Genomic DNA, 18719 nt, shown 5'->3' with positions numbered 1-18719 from the left:
GCAACCGGGCGAGAGCCGGCCCTGTGCGTATTGATTAATCATCATTATAGAATGTGGCAACACTTTATTCTGATCGCAAATGATAAGGTGCGCTGGCTGTTAAATATTTAGGCTATATGAAAAGTATACTGTACCAACAGGCTCAGTCCAAAAAGTGTAAAAACAAAAACAAAACTAAAAAAATTAAATCAAAATCTTTGACTGTTCCCTATCCAACATACATGGTTACACAAGCACACCCAACTTGTGCTATATTTTTTCCAGCACATCCGAATGCGTACAAGCACATACTTTCCCCAAGCACTCTCTCCCTAATAACACAATGACACTTTTCCTCCAACTGTTTCACCGACCTGACAGTAGTTTGTGTTGGGATGAAGATAAGTGTTAAAGGGGACATGTTATTAAAATTCCACTTTTTTAGTGCTTGTTCTACACGTTAATTTGGGTATCTGACATGTCCACCGAAAAACGCTGAGGAAAAACATTCGCGCGTTTTGTTGTGGTTCCTCCACGTCAGAAACGTCATGTTTGAGTGACTGCGAATGAGGTTCCTGTGCACTCCCTAGACACGATACAGGGGGATGTTCCCTACATTGCCTTGACACCCCCCCCCCCCCCCCCCCTAGTTACAGGTAAGACATTTGCCAGAGGACTTTATGCCATTGCAAAACTCGTTCTAGGAATAGCTAGCTATCAGCATGAACACAAAAATGAAGTACTCAAGATGTGCTGTGGTCGGCTGCACAGATCCGCACAGATCTGTACATGCCCTTCCAATCTCAGAAGACACAAGAGCGAAATGGATGGATTTCATTTTTGAAGGCAATGTCCCGGAGAAAATTGGCAAACATTTGTATGTGTGCGCAAACCATTTCGAATTGGACTGTTTTACTAACCTGGGCCAATTTAATAATGGACTTGCAACCAGATTGACTTTACAAGCGGGTTCGGTACCATATATCCGTTGCAGGACAGACGAGGGAAATGTAAGTATTTATTTTCACGGACAATAACATTTAGTTAAAAAGTGTGTTAATTTGTGTGAAAATGTTCGTTTACATGGGTATATAGTGCCTACCGCAAACGACAAGAAAAATTCTGTGAACTAGTTTGTTAAAACTCTAGCGAAATTAGCATTTTGTAGTCTGTAGGAGCCAGCTGGTGTACAGCAATCGCTAAAGATGTGGCCAAATAATTTGTGTGTGTAAGGCTAGCCTATTTAAAGGGGACATATTATGCAAAACTCACTTTTTGCGGGCTTTTGTGTTCATATTTGGGTCTCTACTGTTCGTATAAACACTCCAAGCGCAAAAAAAAACCCATCCATTCGTTTTCTGAGTCAGCACAGAGACTTTTTTGTCAAGAAACACAATGCTGCTGTGAGCTGTTTGGTTGGCTCCCCTATCCCCACGTCACGCAAGGACATTTTTATGGAACCACTCCCACCTGACAAGCCCACACCCTCTAAATTAGTTGAAGATCCGCCATCTTTGATCAGCCGGTTTTCTTGAGAGCATGGAGCACAAGAGCGCTATGGCTACAGGGAAAAAATCACACATGAAGTGTTGTGTTGTTGGCTGCAAACAGCCACACAAATCATTCCATTCTCTCCCAACCAAGGAAAATAGAAGAACTGCGTGGCTCGATTTCATTTTTGATGGCCATGTCCCTGCAACAATAGGCAAGAATCTTGTGGTTTGTGGAAACCACTTTAGAGAAGACTGCTTTGAAAACCTTGCACAGTACACAGCTGGATTCGCCAGCGCACTTCGTGTGACAGTGGTTTCTGTACCTACTATCCGTGTCAAGTCAGCATATGGAGATGTAAGTACTTAAAAAAAAAACGTGTTTCTGAGCACAGAACAAAGAACTTCATGAACATGTTTTGTATAGCCCATAGACCAATCTAACTTCTTAGAAAAAAGGCATAATATTTCCGCTTTAAAGGGAAACTTATTTGTTCACGTAGGACGTGATCAGCAACTAAGAGACTCACCTGCATTTACCAAAACATGCATCAAATTTCTGCTTTGTTGTTTAGGAGGACAACAAAGCAAAGCTGTGCACAATTGTAAGCACAGCTAGGGTACGTCACGGAGCCTGCCAAACGGATCCAGCAAAGCTGTGCACAGTTGGCACGCAGCTTTCCATGAAAACACTGCGACCTCACTACAAAAGTACAGGTTTGTTTACCCTCAGTTACTTTGTCATGCATTGATTGTTAAAGTTGTGACAGCGTCTCATTTTTTAATTTGTTGTGACTTCAAGGATACTGAATGTCTGTTTTATCATAGGCACACAGATAACTGTGCCCTGCACTGATGTCTGTGTTGGAACCTCAGCTGTAGCCTTCAAAGCATCATAGACTTTTCTTAAGATGGTCAGAGACGTAAGCGCAAGATGCAGTGCAAGCCCCTTGCGCACCCCCTGCGCGTCTTCTCACGTCTTGCGTGTGTCGGCCCCTTTTTCTAGACTTGCGCAATTTTACGCAAGCCTATTGTTCTGGGTGTGAATTGCTTGGCAACACCCGCAACCATTAAGGGAGCATGAATTGCTATGAGTAAATTTTGCTCAACAATGCGACACCAACGCAGAACCAAGCAGCCGCCTTTACCCTCTGGGACAGTAGAGTTCCTTGTGTTTGACTTGATTCTGGCCTCATGCTGGTCTCACATGTGTGTGTGTGTTTCTGTTCCAGCGACTCAGACTCCTGCAGTGACGCACATTTCCCTTGACGAGAGTGTGGACTTCATGGCATCCGGTGCAAAACACACAATGAGAAAATCTAGAGGTACGGTAAAAACATGTCCCTAAATTGTGTCTCCAGTAGTTGTGCAATGTGTGTGTACATTTATAATTATTATACACAACATTTAAAAGGCCATCCCACACCACATTACCTTACAAATCATCAGGGGGTGGCTCGTTTTACTTACCAGATGTACCAATGTATCAGACACTAACCAGCCATGTAAGAATCAATCATATATGTATTAGACATATTGATCAGACATGTTAGTATTAATCATATATGTATCAGACATATTGATCTGACATGTTAGTATTAATCATATATGTATCAGACATATTGATCAGACATGTTAGTATTAATCATTTGTGTATCAGACATATCGATCAGACATGCAGAAATCAATCATACATGGATCACACATATTTATATGAATGGTTTAGTAGGCCTTAGTACTCAAGTTAGAGTATTATATTTATATGTATATGTTTGTATTTACTCATGTTTGTATTTACTTGAACAGACTCCAAGAGTGTCTCTTCCTTCATGGTGAACAGGTAAGTTGATTATTTTCTCTGTAAATTACTTGCGCTGAGAACATTAAAGTCAGCTACTGATTTCCTAAACTGTGTGCATTAAAGTTACACTATGCAACCGTTTGACACTTTTTGAGGTACGGTTTTATAGGCAACTAGTTTTGGTACCATCCTAAAATTAATTTTGATAGCATATAGTCATGGGGAAGGACAGATAAACACCTCTGTCTTTCCCGCTTGCCATCCACGATATGCCCTATGTAGTTCTGTGTACCGGGCTGGAATACCCTGCAAAAATGGAAGAAAAGCATGCATGACGCAGCATGACACTGCCAGCTATACTGCCAAAAGACACCAGTTAGTTTGTTGGCACGCTTCTATCAGTGTCAACTGTGGGGGCAGCCGTGGCCTACTGGTTAGGGTTTCAGGCTGGAAACCGTAGCGTAGCCGGTTCGATCTCGACCAGTAGGAAAAATGTGGGCGGGGGAAGTGGTAGATCACTGCTCTCCCATGACCACATCCTAGGCTGAAGTGCCCTTGAGCAAGGCACCTAACCCTGATCACTGCTCCGGGTTAGTGTGTAACCTCACTTCACTGTTTGTGTGTCACTTCCCTGGATGGGTTAAATGCAGAGGTGGATTTCAGAATGTGTGTCTGTGTCTACACCACCTCTGCCATAGAGAGGACTTTCACTTTCACTTTCAACTGAACTACTGGTGGTGTTTCCTAGGTCTTTGAATGCCTTTTAGGTTGTTAGCCCGCTTGTTTTGGAACAGAACTTCTTATTGCTGCCTTAAAGGAATTTGACCACAGGGAGTAGCTATGAGCAACTCAGAGAGAGTTCCTGTGCAAATTTAATTCGGGATTTAAACGATTTGGAAAAGATAGTAGAGCAGAATAAAGTGTTTGATTTAATCATATCTGCATATTTTTTTTATGATGGGGAATTCAAATATCAGAATCAGAATTGTGTTTATTGTATTGTATACGGTGTGTGTGTGTGTGTGTGTGTGTGTGTGTGTGTGTGTGTGTGTGTGTGTGTGTGTGTGTGTGTGTGTGTGTGTGTGTGTGTGTGTGTGTGTGTGTGTATCTTTGCTCACTCCACTTCCCCAGTGTGCAGGACCAATCTGATAGGTAGTTAGCTTGCTAGTTTTGGAACAGAACACCTTAAAGGAATTTGCCTACTGGGATTTGGAAAAAGATAACAGAGCAGACTAGTTGGCTTCCACAAAGAGATTAATCTGGAATTAAGAGTTTAATTTAATCTGGAGTAACCTTTTCTTCATGCCGTACCTGCACATACATTAGTTTGATTGTGTTATTTAAGTATTTGCCGTTTCCAAATCTATCTGTGTGTGTGTGTATCTTTGCGCACTCCACTTCCCCAGTGTGCAGGACCAAGAGCTGTAGTGGAAGTTGTTATTGCATCACGCGTCTCTATTGTGTTGCTGAAGGGACACCTTAGTGGCGGAGGCTGCTGTGCAGATTGCCAGCCTGCTGCAGCTGTTCCAGAGGTGCTTACAGTGCTGCAGTCAGGTGTGCAGGATCACCACGCGCCGCGAGGGACCCGTCCTCCATGTGGTGCAGCAGTGTTGGACGTGCAGCCACAGCAGAGAGTGGGCCAGCCATCCCCCAGACCACCTGTTAACACACCCAGCACACAATCACCAGGTAACGGTCTGGCTCTGTTTGTCTATTTGTTCGTTTGTTTGTAGTGTGTGTGTGTGTGTGTGTGTGTGTGTGTGTGTGTGTGTGTGTGTGTGTGTGTGTGTGTGTGTGTGTGTGTGTGCCAAAGACATTGTTGATTTACATTGACAGTGGTGTGTGTGTGTGCGCCAAAGACATTGTTGATTTACATTGACAGTGGTGTGTGTGTGTGTGTGTGTGTGTGTGTGTGTGTGTGTGTGTGTGTGTGTGTGTGTGTGTGTGTGTGTGTGTGTGTGTGTGTGCCAAAGACATTGTTGATTTACATTGACAGTGGTGTGTGTGTGTGCGCCAAAGACATTGTTGATTTACATTGACAGTGGTGTGTGTGTGTGTGTGTGTGCGCCAAAGACATTGTTGCTGTACATTGACAGTGGTGTGTTTGTGTGTGAGCCAAAGACATTGTTGCTGCATATTGACAGTGGTGTGTTTGTGTGTGTGTGTGTGTGCCAAAGACATTGTTGCTGTACATTATACCTTAGGTGTTGTGACTGTAAATGTGTTGAATAATGCAAGAGTATTAAAGGTGAGTATGTATTATTTAAGACTATTACAGGTGAGTATGTATTATTTAAGACTATTACAGGAGAGTATGTATTATTAAGTACTAATGTGTACGTTTTGTAAAACGGTATGCTCCATCTCTCACTGGCAGATGATTTAAACCACTGTATGTTTCATATAGGCAGCAGAGGAGGCAGTGGAACGGCCATGTGAAGACATTGACATAAAAATGGAGGAGGAGATGAGAGAGGAGGAAGAGGAGGAGAAGGAGGAGGAGGAACAGGAGGAACGGAAGTCAAAGAGGAAGAGGAAAAGGAAAGACAGTGACGATGAGTGGGCTCCAGAAATTGAAGAATCCATGCAGACGTCGGACGAGGAGTCTGGTTCAGAGGAGGAGGAGGAGGAGGACCGTCCTTTCTCAATGGCGTGGTGCCGTGACTGTGGGAAGGAGTCCAGCACCTGCTGTTCCAAGCAGGACCACCATCAGCTCTACTGCTGTGTTCAGTGCGGCTACAGGGAAGACCACCAAGGTCCTGCCTGCATAGATGGCCAAGAAACCCAAAACATGGCCAATCCCAAAGCCCCCACTGCTAGTAACCAAGGGGTCACCTGTGATGTCAAACAAGAAGCTGACAGCAATCACAAACAAACTGCTTCCAGTGGTTGCCTTGGAGATTCAAATAGCAGTCAAGGGGTCCTCACTCGTGGCAGCCAGCATGCTATCGCTAGTGGCAACCAGGAGGCAGCCAGCAATAACCAACAGAGTGCCACGAGCGAAGATTTAAACAGCATTAGCGACCAAGGGCACATTAACTCTGACAAGTTGCATAGCAACAGAAATGGTAACCAAGGGCCACCTAGCAATGACGTTAGTGAGTTGAGCAGCAGCAAGGAACAGGGTTCTGTGAACAGCAGCTCCCAAGAGGTCACCACAACTGAAGGCCAAGAAGACGCCAGCAGCAGTGACCAGGACAGTAACACTACTTCCCGACTGGAGTCCTCCAACAGCTGCCACCAAGAGGCCGGAACATTCTCCACGGAGACGCATAACACTCCAATGTTTGCCGTCTACTTCAGGGACCTGTACAGTCTACAGACTCATGTGGAGCAGTGCCATGGTTATAAACGCGAGCTCTGCCCAGACTGTGGGAAATTTGTCATCAGACGGGCCGGCAGGTGTTCGCACGTCTGCGATCACAAAATCAAGCCGTTCTCCTGTCTCACCTGCGGCAAGCGCTTCACCAGTCCATCAGGGCTGGACCTGCACTCTCAGGTGCACACCGAGGGCCATGCGCTGCCCTGCCGATACTGCTACAAGACATTCAGGTTTCAGGAAGACAAGCTGGAGCATGAAGAGATCCACTCGGAGGAGAGGCTGAAGTACCGCTGCCCCGACTGCCCCAAGAGATTTACGGACCGCTACAGTCGAAGCGCTCACCGGAAAAAAACACACTGGAAACATGGCAAGTACTTCTGCAAAGTTTGCAACAAGGGCTTTGCTGATTTCGATCACCTAAGGAGACACGAGGTGGTGCATACCGGCCTGAAGCCCTACACCTGTGAGCTGTGCGACCGCTCCTTCAGCCAGCCGGGGCACCTCAAGTCCCACATGCGCGTCCACACAGGGGAGAAACCCTTCAAGTGCCAGGACTGTGGGCAGTGCTTCAACCACAACGTCAGCCTCAAGAACCACATGCAGCGCCACCACGGACCCGGAGGTGATGAAGGCGAGGGGGAGGCAGAGGAGAATGGTGATGAAGGTCAGGAAGAGGCAGAGGAGAATGGTGATGAAGGTCAGGGGGAGACGGAGGAGAATGGCGATGACCATGATGAATATGGGCTATAGGACTCAACAGGGAAACACACATGATCGGAATTAGGTCATTATGCTTTTGGAATGTTGCCTTGCGCCCAATTCAAGTTCTGTAAAGTAATGTTCAGTTTTTTCATGTTGGATGGATTTCTGCTAACTGATAAAAAAACTCAGATGCCACATCTACCCCTCTCTCAATCTCTGCCCCCCTCGCTCATTCTCCCTCCGTCCCGCTCTCTTTTTCTCCATTCCTCTATCTCCGTATCTCTCCATCCCTCTCTCTACAGCTCTCCATCCATCTCTCTATAGCTCTCCATCCCTCTCTCCGTATCTCTCCATCCCTCTCTCCGTATCTCTCCATCCCTCTCTCTCGTATCCTCCTCTTCCACACATTCAGATCCACAACAAGAGACATCTTATTCAGGTTCTACTGCCTCCTCATTGTTTCTGTTTGTTCTGACACATGTGAACATCCACTCCTGGGTGAAACCATGAAGGCACTGCCCAGGTCTCCTCCAGTCCCACGTGTGCCCCCACGCCCGTGGGGAAGGCCCTTGAGAGGCCAGGACTGTGGGCAGTGCTTCAAGCAGAACGTCAGCCTCAAGGACCACGGCCAACACCAGCGTGGATCTAAAATTGAAGTTTAGTGCTAGGAAGATCAGGAAAGGGGGTTGGACGAAAGGGGAACAAAAACTAACTTGATCTCAGGTCTGCATTCTAGTGTCTGAAGGTTAGGGGTGAGGACATAGGACTGAATGGACTGCACTAAAGTTATTTTTGTCATGTTGACAAGATTCTCCTCCCAACTACTGTTCATGTTTTAGGGACTCTGGCTTAGACTGTCTTTAAGAACTAAGCATGATAACTTGGTCCTAAGGACATCATTTCAGTTTTAGTCCCATGGTGAGGGGCTAATCAGAACGAGGTTTTGTTCCTCTTTAGTGCATCCTATAGTAAGGAATAATGAATGAAGATTAGGCTTATGAAATGTGGGATAAGGAAGACCGTTATACAACATTCAAAAGGAGAACCCTGTTAACACATGCAAGCCTGAATAATGGTCCTAGGTTAATAAGAAAACATCGGTCTGGGGGATATAGAGACACGTTTTTTTTAGAATGCAGGGAATATGCAGAAGGAAGGGAGGATTTAGTGGCAACATGTGGGGTAGACATTTACTAGCCCGCTGAGTTTAGTACCTGGGACACAATCCATGACCAAAGCTGTTTTGACATTTCAAAGATAAACTGATATTGCAAATAAGATAAAAATGTAATTAATATAATGTTTTTAATAATATTTTCAATATTCCAAATAGCATTCAATCCTCAATTCCGTTTATGGCAGCAATACACTGAAAATGCAAACTGTCATACACTCAGTTCCAGTCGATTTCGCACATTGTATTATTTACTAGCGGATCTTAAGCGCTCCAAAATCTTGGCGACATACAACCATGTACACAACAGCGACCAATGAGATATCTGCCTTTCTATTCGCTTCCTGGGTTGAAGTTGCCTCTTTTACTGCCTATGGAAGTAGCTAGCATAACACCGGCTGTCCAGGGAATAGGGCTGGTCCTCCATCCCTCCAGGATTTTATATCAATGGATTCATACCATTTCGGCGAAACATATCGTTCAACCCGGAAACCGTATCAAAACATGCCCCCGTTAAACTGCAACTGCCGCGGGAAAGTGACATACAAGTGACTCGTTATTCACAGGAGTTAAAGCTTTTTTTGCTAACTCCCTAATAGTTATATTCCAATTATTTTGTAGCGATGGTTCGGACTTGTGCTTTTGACGGTTGTAGAAGCACCACCGGACTGCATTCTTTCCCTTCGGACCCTCATATGGCTAGGAAATGGTTGCAGATGGCAGGACGGTGCCTCGATCGGGACACCGCTGCTATGTATATTTGCAATCGGCATTTTTCACGGGAGTGCTATTCTAACTACACAGAGGTTGAATTGGGGTTCGTGTCAACTCGCCATCTTCGCCTCACTCCTTCTGCGGTTCCAAACCCTGCAAACTTTCTACCCATTCCTACCCCAGTGAGTGTGCGACCTGTGGAACGTATCATAGCTGACGCTAGTGCTAACAAACAGTAAAATAGCTAACCTTGTTGTCCTTTAACTATCCAAAATGTGTGTGCTGACAACACTATTTGTTCATAATTATGTTCATACTAGGATGTGAACGTTGGCATAATGTGACGCGAACGAACACCAATTAGACGTTTCCCATAATGCTGTCATTGTAACGTTACCAATAATACTGTCATTCTTGGTTTCTCACATGAAAAACACCGTTACTCTGTCCATTTCATAAACGACATACTCTCGTTTCCAGAGCCGTGTTTTCAAAGAGGTTGCATGTCAGACTGCATGCAAGGGCGGCCCTGGAGTGAAAGAAACAGCGACTCAAACGTGTCCAGTGGGTCGGCATCATGCCACTGTACAAGTTAATGTGAAGCCTTTCAGGAGAAGTAAAGGTGAGTGTCTACCTAGCTATTTTGGTTACACTTGTTGGTGGGATTTTTTCAGTTGCTCAGTATATGTGTGTGTGTTTGTGTGTGTGTGGCTGTAGTGGTTATTTCTATAACTTTCCCTGATTCTGCTTAACATGTGTATGACTGAAGAGATGTGTATAGCAAAGTCCTTATGGCGTCGACTTCCACACTCTCTACTGTACTGGTGCCATTTGTGCAGTCATCTGATGTGTATAATTGAGTTGTTGTTTCAGTTTCAGTTTGTTTACTTGATGAAGAGGGATAGTGTACATTAATAAACATTAAAATGCAAATGCACCCAATTGTAGCCAAAAGGATAGTTTCCATTGGCAGTCCGCCTGCCAGAGTGAAAATGGCAAATGTGTGCGTCTGTTTTGTGTATAAATTCCTCTGCAATTGAAACTTGCATTGTGTTATTATGATTTGTTTACCTAACAGGCACTCAGGCCAGGCCCAGACGTGAAGTGTGTGCGGAGGACTCACGCTCCCACCCTGAGGGGACTGAGAGTAGCACGGATGGGGAAAGGTATTCCTGTTGTATTGCATTATATGACCACCTAAGGGCAACGTAGACGCTGGACTCCTTTAAAGCTGGACTTTAAAAAAGATGTTATTGTATTATTATAGTTAGGCACTCTGAGATTCCTTTGAATGAAAAGTGCATTCAAAATAAAATGAATTATTATTATTATTATATCACTGTAGCATTGAAGCCTGTATATAACGACTCTTGTTTTCCTGTTTGTGTGATTGAGTGACAGCGTGTGTGTGTGTGTTCTCTCGCTCTGATGTCTTGGAACATGTCAGTCAGTTATTGTAGGGGGTTTTGATTGGGAGAGGTGAGGGAGGAGGAGGGAATGATCAGGGAATTCAATAGGTCAGTCATTGATATAGGGCGGGGTTTGGGTTTGATTTTAATGTACACAATTGTGCCCCCACCCCTATTGGACTTGCCTTGCCTCAGTTCCGGTAGCTCCGGCTCCTGGCATTACCCAGGCCACCCTAGTCCCCTCCCACTTTAACCTCTGACCTCAGAGGATGTGTCGTCACCCTGGTCCCCTGCCACGTTAACGTGTGTGTGTGTGTGTGTGTGTGTGTGCGTGTGTGTGCGTGTGTGTGCCTGTGTGTGTGTGTGTGTGTGTGTGTGTGTGTGTGTGTGTGTGTGTGTGTGTGTGTGTGTGTGTGTGTGTGTGTGTGTGTGTGTGTGTGTGTGTGTGTGTGTGTGTGTGTGTGTGTGTGTGTGTGTGTGTGCGCGCGCTTGCGTGCGTGCGTGCGCGCCTGTGTCTGTGTCTGTATGCAAGTACCCGATGCAATTAGCCACTGTATCTCACAGGTGATGGTGAGACTCTGATTCTCTTATTTTGTGCTCCTTGTTAGTGCAGACGAGGTGGTCGTGAAGCTGGAGTGCCTGCTGCAGCTGTTCCAGAAGTGCTTAGCGTGTTGCAGTGAGTGCAGCATCAGTACGGAGCGCGACGGCTGGTTCTTCTACGTCACGCAGAAGTGTCAGCAGTGCCACTACAGCAGGAACTGGGTCAGCCACCCGACCGACCAGATCATCAGAGACCCGGCAGACAGTCAGGAGGTGAGGCTCCACTGCTAACAGGCACATGCTACACCAACAAGCCTGAGGATTCACATTTAGAAACAATTAGATTGAGTGTTGTTGTCTTTCTGAAAAGGGATATGCAAGGCTGATCGCAATGCTGTGTTTTTAGGTCTACCGACAATACCGTCAGCATATCATTAGTATCTTCCGTTTTGTTTGCGCATCTTTATTGTCTTCGTTTTAAGCATATTATAATTAGGTATCATGTCATGTCATAAGAATGGAAACACACACAGACACACAGACACACAGACACACAGACACACAGACACACAGACACACACAGAGACACACAGAGACACACAGACAACACACACACACACACACACACACACACACACACACACACACACACACACACACACACACACATATATTGTCATCAAGAGAATGGCTGTTCTGACAGCAAGTTTCCAGAAAATGTTAACATCATTTTCGCCTTTTTTTATCTGTGTTGCAAAGGTTGTGGAGACAGTGATCATGTGTTATGGGGACACAGATGTGGAATCTGCAGAGGAAGAGGTCTGTGTTTCTGGCTCAGGCCACTATTCTGAAACATTATTATAAAAGGTTCAACCTGGTTTGTTTAATATCATTTGTAGCTATGTTTCGTCTGAGGTGGTTGCATTAGATGAGGTGTCATTATAGTTAGTAACAGAATTCATCAGTACTTATCACATCGTCATTTATTACATTATAATAACATCATCACATGTGTTATTGTTGTATAATCACTTATTACCTTATTATGGCATTATGACTAACAATTTATTTTTGTACTTTTTGTAAATACAATGACAGTTAACGTTGTTGTTCTGTGTGCAGGGGGATGATGTTGTGACGGTCATATATGATGGCTCAGACGACAGCATGGATGGCCAGAGACACACCAGCACAGAGGATAAAGATGATCCAGATTCCTCTGGGGAGGGAATGACAGTCGAGAAGGAGGAGGAGGAAGATGAACAGGCGGAGGATGACTGCGATGAAGAGTGGGTCATTAAGTCTGAGAAGGCTTGGAGTCGGTCTGGAGGTGAGGGTTCCACTGCGGGATCTAAGCCCGAGGCCAGCAAGGAGCCTGAGCTTGAGCCTCCCATGGTGTGGTGCAGTAACTGCGATGCAGACTTCAAACGCAGCTGCTACGGCCTGCGCCACAGAAGGATCTACGGATGCCTTCAGTGTGGCACCAAACATGGTGCCCAGAGGGACTCCGCCACCACCAGTATCAACCAGGACACCATCACCACCAGTATCAACCAGGACACTAGTAACAACCAGGACACCATCACCACCAGTAACAACCAGGACACTAGTAACAACCAGGACACCATCACCACCAGTAACAACCAGGACACTAGTAACAACCAGGACACCATCACCACCAGTATCAACCAGGACACTAGTAACAACCAGGACACCACCACCATCCGCAGTAACAACCAGGTCACTGACACCACAACCAGCACGACCATCAGCAGCAGCAGCAGCAGCAACCAGGAGCATGGGGCACTGAACTTCCAGGAGCTGGCTGTGTGCTTCGGTGATCTGGACAGCTTCCAGAAGCACGCCCGTCAGTGCCACGGCATCAAGCAGTTCCGGGAGCCCTGCCCGGACTGTGGCAAGTTCATCACCATGAGAAACAAGGTGAGCGGCGGACCACCACACATCTGCGAGCACAAGGCCAGACCCAACTCGTGCCTCGTCTGCGGGAAAGGCTTCCGCAGTCCAAAGGGACTTCTGAAACACATGACCTGGGTCCACAAAGGGAAACCCAACATCGTGCGCTGCAACTACTGCCTCAAGCGCTTCACTTTCCGTAAACAGAAGATCGAGCACGAGAAGATCCATCAGAACGAGGAACTGAAGTTCTCCTGTCCGCACTGCCGGCTGAGGTTTCCAGACTGCTACAGTCGTAGCGCGCACAGAAAGACACACCGGGTTTTCAACACTTTTGTTTGCAAGGTCTGTGAACGGTCCTTCACGCAGGCCTACAGCCTGGAGCGCCACATGGCTATCCACCGAGGCCTGAAGCCCTACGCCTGTGAGCAGTGCGACCGCACCTTCAACCAATCAGGGCACCTCAAGTCCCACATGCGCGTCCACACAGGGGAGAAACCCTTCAAGTGCCAGGACTGTGGGCAGTGCTTCAACCACAACGTCAGCCTCAAGAACCACACGCAGCGCCACCACGGACCCGGAGGTGATGAAGGCAAACATAAACCCAGAGATGAAGAGTGGGCGTGGGGTGAGGAGGAGGAGGAGGAGGATGGGGAGTGACTCGACCACACGCTCAGGGCCTGGTTGATAAGGACTGACTGAATGCTGAACGGGGAAGTGCAGAGCTCTCCACGATGTGCCTGTGAACGACTGGATAAGACTGAGGACAGGAGCCCTGCAGTAGACCTGGGTCAGGCTGTCTGCAGGAGCAATGACAGCACTGGTCTCATGGGGCTAGATGGATATAACCATCTCTGTCTGGGAACAGCACTGGTTGAATGTGGACTGACTGCCTGCTGTCATGTGTACCCCTGTATGAGAGGGGTAGTAGTATTCTGACTGAAAGGGAGGAGTCATGAATCAGTGCTGCAGTGTAAGGCCACCATCAGCTCCACATATGGAGTAGACTAATGGACTCAACAACTGTGACTTTTGTAAGGAGGAGAAATAAACATTAAAAATCACGTTTTGTTCTCATTCCTTTCATTGGACCTGGGATTATCATGGGTTTATCCCGAGTCAAATCCCTGTCTAGATCATTGTGCCTCTAGTTTTTCTTTTGTTTATTATTAAAGCCTACTTTTTTAAGCTGGCGACGGTAAGTAAGTAAGACTTTATTTATATAGCACATTTTGTACTAAAGTTGCAATTCAAAGTGCTGTACATAAAATCAATAAAAGCCAGCGGCAGGAGCAATACATGGAGTAAAAGATCAATACAAAATGATCAACATCGTATCAGAACCTGGTGTTCTGATAGGCTTCTTAGATGACTAAAATCATGATAAAAGGAATAAAAGTAATACAAGTCTTAAGCTCAGTCAGAACCATAGTGCTGCTTCATGGATTCCGCCTTACCCTGTAAAATATTTCCCCTAGCTATGATTCCCCTACCACAGTGTGTGTGCAGACATCACTGTATAAAATGCTTCATTCCGGTCACTCCTGGTACCTCAACACCGCTATCACCATCCTCTCTCACACACACACACACACACAAATAAATCACACTCAGCGCTAATTCTTAGTCATATGTACTGTATTTCTTTAATATGTGCCATCATGCGTGTGTATGCGAGAGAGAGAGAGAATTTGAGCATGACAGAGAGAGACAGAGAATAAATGCATTACGGAGAGAGACAGATATTTTTCAGGTACAATACATTTTTACTTAATTCAAAGTCATGTGCATATCTTTAATATGTGCCCTTATGTGTGTGTGTGTGTGTGAGAGAGGCAGCGAGTGAAGTGAATGACGGAGAGAGAGGCAGAGATTTTTCAGATAGTTCACAGACATTTTGACTTAATTGTTAGTCGTATGTATTTCTTTAATATGTGGCTTTAGCTGTGTGGTAATTTGGTAGAATCCTGCGTGTCAAGCTCTCAGCTCACTATGTCCAGCTCTCTGCTGACTTGCTGTTCATTTGGCTCATCTGAGAGTATGCTGGGGTCTTCCCTCAACATCTCAGGGTATTTTGGGGAATTATCGTCAACATCTGAGAGTATCCTGGGGTCTTCTCTCAACATCTCAGGGTATTTTGGGGGATTATCGTCAACATCTGAGAGTATCCTGGGGTATTCCCTCAACGTCTCAGAGTATCTTGGGGGATTACCGTCAACATCTGAGAGTATCCTGGGGTCTTCTCTCAACATCTGAGAGCATCTTGGGGGATTACCCTCAACATCTGACATGGCAGGCTGCCGGCTGTGGACCCGATACATGATCCCGGCTGCCAGGATAATCCCGGTGAACTGAAACGGATTTCCAAAAGAAGTAACATCCATGAAACAAAATTGCTTAATGTTCATTGTGTAATATTTATTTATACTGATGTACTGTTGAGGCAGGGATCTTCACCTCCCACCATGCTCTCTCTAAGAATCTTTAATAGCTTCAATGTGGTGCTGTGACAATAATGTAGTTTGTCCTACCCATAAGGCAGCTAGGCTGATAGCCCATCCAGCATTGAATGCAGACTCGAAACTCCTGAACTGGATAAACTGTCATTCAAAAAATAATAAAACAAAAATAATTATTTAAACAGAAAAATGCATAGGGTTTAAAGATGAATCAATCTGGTAAAATTATGTTAGGAGTTAGGAAGCTAAATACTTAAGTTTTACTATTTCTTTTCATATTGCAATATGCATTAAATGTGCTTCAGTATGCATGAGAGGAGGCTATTGAATACATTTTGAGTAGCAAAACATACTTACCAGTATGAACCACTCTATGGTCTGACCCTCCACATTTAGTAAAATAAACTAAAAAGGGATACATATAAAGGATTGACCAACATATTGAGCATATTTATTTCATATCTTCAAAGAAGGTTATTGAATACATTTTGAGTAGCAAAACATACTTACCAGTACCCCCTCTATGGTCTGACCCACCACATTTAGTGTAATAAACTAAAAAGGGATACATATAAAGGATTGACCAACATATTGAGCATATTTATTTCATATCTTCAAAGAAGAATACAAATTTGTAGCAGAAAATCCATTTGTTGGGGTGATAATAATGATGATGATGCTATATCAATATGCAAATGTCAATGCATTATCCTTACATTTAGTCATCTAGCAGATACTTTTGTCCAAAGCGACGTACAAGGGAGAGAACAGTCAATAAGAGCAATAAAACCTGGTGCAACAATAAATGTCACTGCTTAAAGGGATAGTTCGGTTTTTAAGACAAATTCACCAAAGTTGCCTGAGAGAAACGTCCATCACAGGAAAACAATGAAAACTGAGACAACATTTGATAAAATTGACATAAAGCATCGTTTTTCTGTGATGGACGTTTCTCTCAGGCAACTTTGGTGAATCAAACTTTCGCGAATCAACTTTTGCGAATCGTACAGGTAGACTCTAGTAGTATCTTCCGTAGACTCTGCAGTATCGAGCGTATTGAAAATAGGGCCAAGTGATAACGAGGTGTGACTTTTTCCACTACAATGTTTTTGGGATGCAAATATATCACTCTTTTGAACACATAATGTTTTGGGAAGAGAAACTTTTTATTTTGCTGGGTCTGGAAACCTGCCGGACTACTTTCGGTTTGACCAAAACTGGACGAGAACTCTGCTCACAGGACGCTGTCGGGGGTAAGTGATGCATGATTGCATGACACTGGTGACGGGGATGCCATACATATTCATGTCTTAAAAACCGAACTATCCCTTTAAGTGCAAGTTCAGCCAAGGTGCCAGTTAGGAAGGGAGGTGCTCTCTGAAGACTTGGGTTCTCACCAAGATCAGGTACAACGTCTTCTCTGTTCTGGCAGCAAGGATACCAAGGATAGCCACCACCAAGTGACCTGAACACAACCCGATTGCTACCACCATCAGTTTCTAAAAAGTGTTGAAGGGTTACTCTATGTTATCCAGCACCTCTAACGTCTGGATATAATGAATATAGATAGATAGATAAGATAGATAAAACTTGTATTAATCCCGTGAGGTAATTCAATTACCAAAGCAGCAAGGTAGTGGGAATAGCATTCAAGTTTATACATAAACATAAAAAAAAATATATATATATATATCACATTTTGAAAAATAAATAAATAGATAAAATAAAAAGACAACATAGTGCAGCATTCATTATCAAACTAGATGTTTTGGTTGTGTTGGTTGTTGTCTATATGCATAGAGTTAGGTGTGTGGTTGAGACATTTGTGACAAACTGAGAAAGAATATGATAGGATGTGTATATTTACCGTGCTCATGCGAAGGATTATGATGATACCCAGAAAACTACCTAGCCCAACAGCTAAAACCTACAGGAAACAAGAGAAGATTAAGGCAAGATTTTAGATTGCAATGCATCGGTTCAACAATGCCATTTTCAGTGTATACATTTCATTTTAAGGGCATGCAAGTAGTTTAGAGAACAATGAAACTTACTATGTGTATGATGTTTACTCCGATGAAGGAGACCTTCAGACATCTGTCAACCACAGCCATTTCGGTGCTCTCTGTCTGAAAGAAAAGCAGACGCAGACTTTTGGACACTGGACTGGCCACACCTTCTCCGAGAACGGCTGTCCTTCCAGCGAAATCGAAAGGCTCCTCCTGTGATGGGAATCATATGTGCCCCACAATGTTATACAGTACAAGGGCGGGCGCAGATAGCGCTGATTCATAGCGACCTCCGATCCGTCCCCCCCACTTTCCCTACGTAAGGCGACAAGCATCCGTCCGTTGATAACTGCACAGCTGCTTAGGTGATGCTAGCGTGTGTAAAGTTCGCCACACAAAGTACTACAACACTGTTGTAAATACAATTAGTAATATAGCTGCAAGCAGCGATGGCGGTTTCCTCCTCCAGACATTGCGAACCAGGGAAAAATGTATTTTTGTGACAATTTGTCATTGTATAGAAAGATCCATGCTGCAGACTTGCCAATGGGATATTACATTTCAAATGCATTACTTTGAAGATCCTCAAGGGCCATGGCTTCAAGCTAAGAGTGAGAAGGGGTGTGGTCATCCCTACATTTCCTTTAATGTTGTGTGTTTGTGCTTCAAAGGAGCCTGTCAGTGTGTGTGTGTGTGTGTGTGTGTGTGTGTGTGTGTGTGTGTGTGTGTGTGTGTGTGTGTGTGTGTGTGTGTGTGTGTGAGAGAGAGAATCTGGAGCACACACGCGCAAAGGAGCAGAGAGAGAGAGTCCTTCTACTGAAAATCACCCTAGAAATTAGCCAAGCATGCCTATTTCAAATATTCACCAAAAATCTACTTTTCATCTTACAGTCAATTTTTTTTCAGATTTGTGTTCTAAACATTCTCAAGTGTCTTCACATGAACTTGTGATTCAATCAGAGTATCACTTTTTGACCTGTTGATGTGTAAAGCATTGTTTAAGCGTTAACAATTTATCCAATTTGCTTTATATCAATCATTTTTGAAGATAAGAAGTTGCCTTTGAACATGGCAACATGTTGTAGTGTCTGCCAGTGACATATCAAGTTTGGTGTTGATTTGTCAAAGATTTGCCAAGATATGACTTCACTTCCTGTTTGGCGACTTTTCTGCTGAATTTGAGTTGCTGTACCGGACAAACGGTTG

The 18719-nt window shown here is 44.6% G+C and overlaps 2 protein-coding genes across 2 annotated transcripts; one reads left to right on the top strand and one right to left on the bottom strand.

Annotated features, from left to right (window-relative positions):
- Positions 1-2403: 2403 nt before the first annotated feature.
- Positions 2404-7342, top strand: LOC308375723 (uncharacterized protein; the record flags this gene model as incomplete). Its single annotated transcript, XM_080851902.1, has 5 exons — positions 2404-2446; positions 2702-2794; positions 3276-3309; positions 4743-4959; positions 5678-7342. The coding sequence occupies 5 exons, from the start codon at positions 2404-2406 to the stop codon at positions 7340-7342; spliced, it is 2052 nt and encodes a 683-aa protein (XP_080708028.1).
- Positions 7343-14971: 7629 nt separating this feature from the next.
- Positions 14972-16998, bottom strand: LOC308376769 (uncharacterized protein). Its single transcript, XM_080853229.1, has 5 exons — positions 16902-16998; positions 16015-16059; positions 15862-15909; positions 15577-15645; positions 14972-15396 (listed from the first exon to the last, which is right to left on the bottom strand). Exons 1-5 carry the CDS (start codon positions 16995-16997, stop codon positions 15028-15030), a joined length of 627 nt encoding a protein of 208 aa, XP_080709355.1. The 5' UTR covers position 16998; the 3' UTR covers positions 14972-15027.
- Positions 16999-18719: the final 1721 nt, after the last annotated feature.

The sequence above is a fragment of the Sprattus sprattus genome (assembly GCF_963457725.1).
Source record: "Sprattus sprattus genome assembly, chromosome: 15".
Taxonomy (NCBI): domain Eukaryota; kingdom Metazoa; phylum Chordata; class Actinopteri; order Clupeiformes; family Clupeidae; genus Sprattus; species Sprattus sprattus.
Note: the sequence above shows the minus strand (reverse complement) of the source record. Positions and strands in the feature narration are given on the sequence as shown.

Bases quoted from the DNA above. Each gene is read 5' to 3' on its own strand.
- LOC308376769 (XM_080853229.1), bottom strand. From the start codon at position 16,997: ATGGTGGTAGCAATCGGGTTGTGTTCAGGTCACTTGGTGGTGGCTATC. The intron at 16,060-16,901 runs GTGAGAACCCAA...ATCCCTTTTTAG, and splicing joins AGACGTTGTACCTGATCTTG to TTTATTACACTAAATGTGGT. The intron at 15,910-16,014 runs GTAAGTATGTTT...ATCCCTTTTTAG, and splicing joins AGACCATAGAGGGGGTACTG to TTTATTTTACTAAATGTGGA.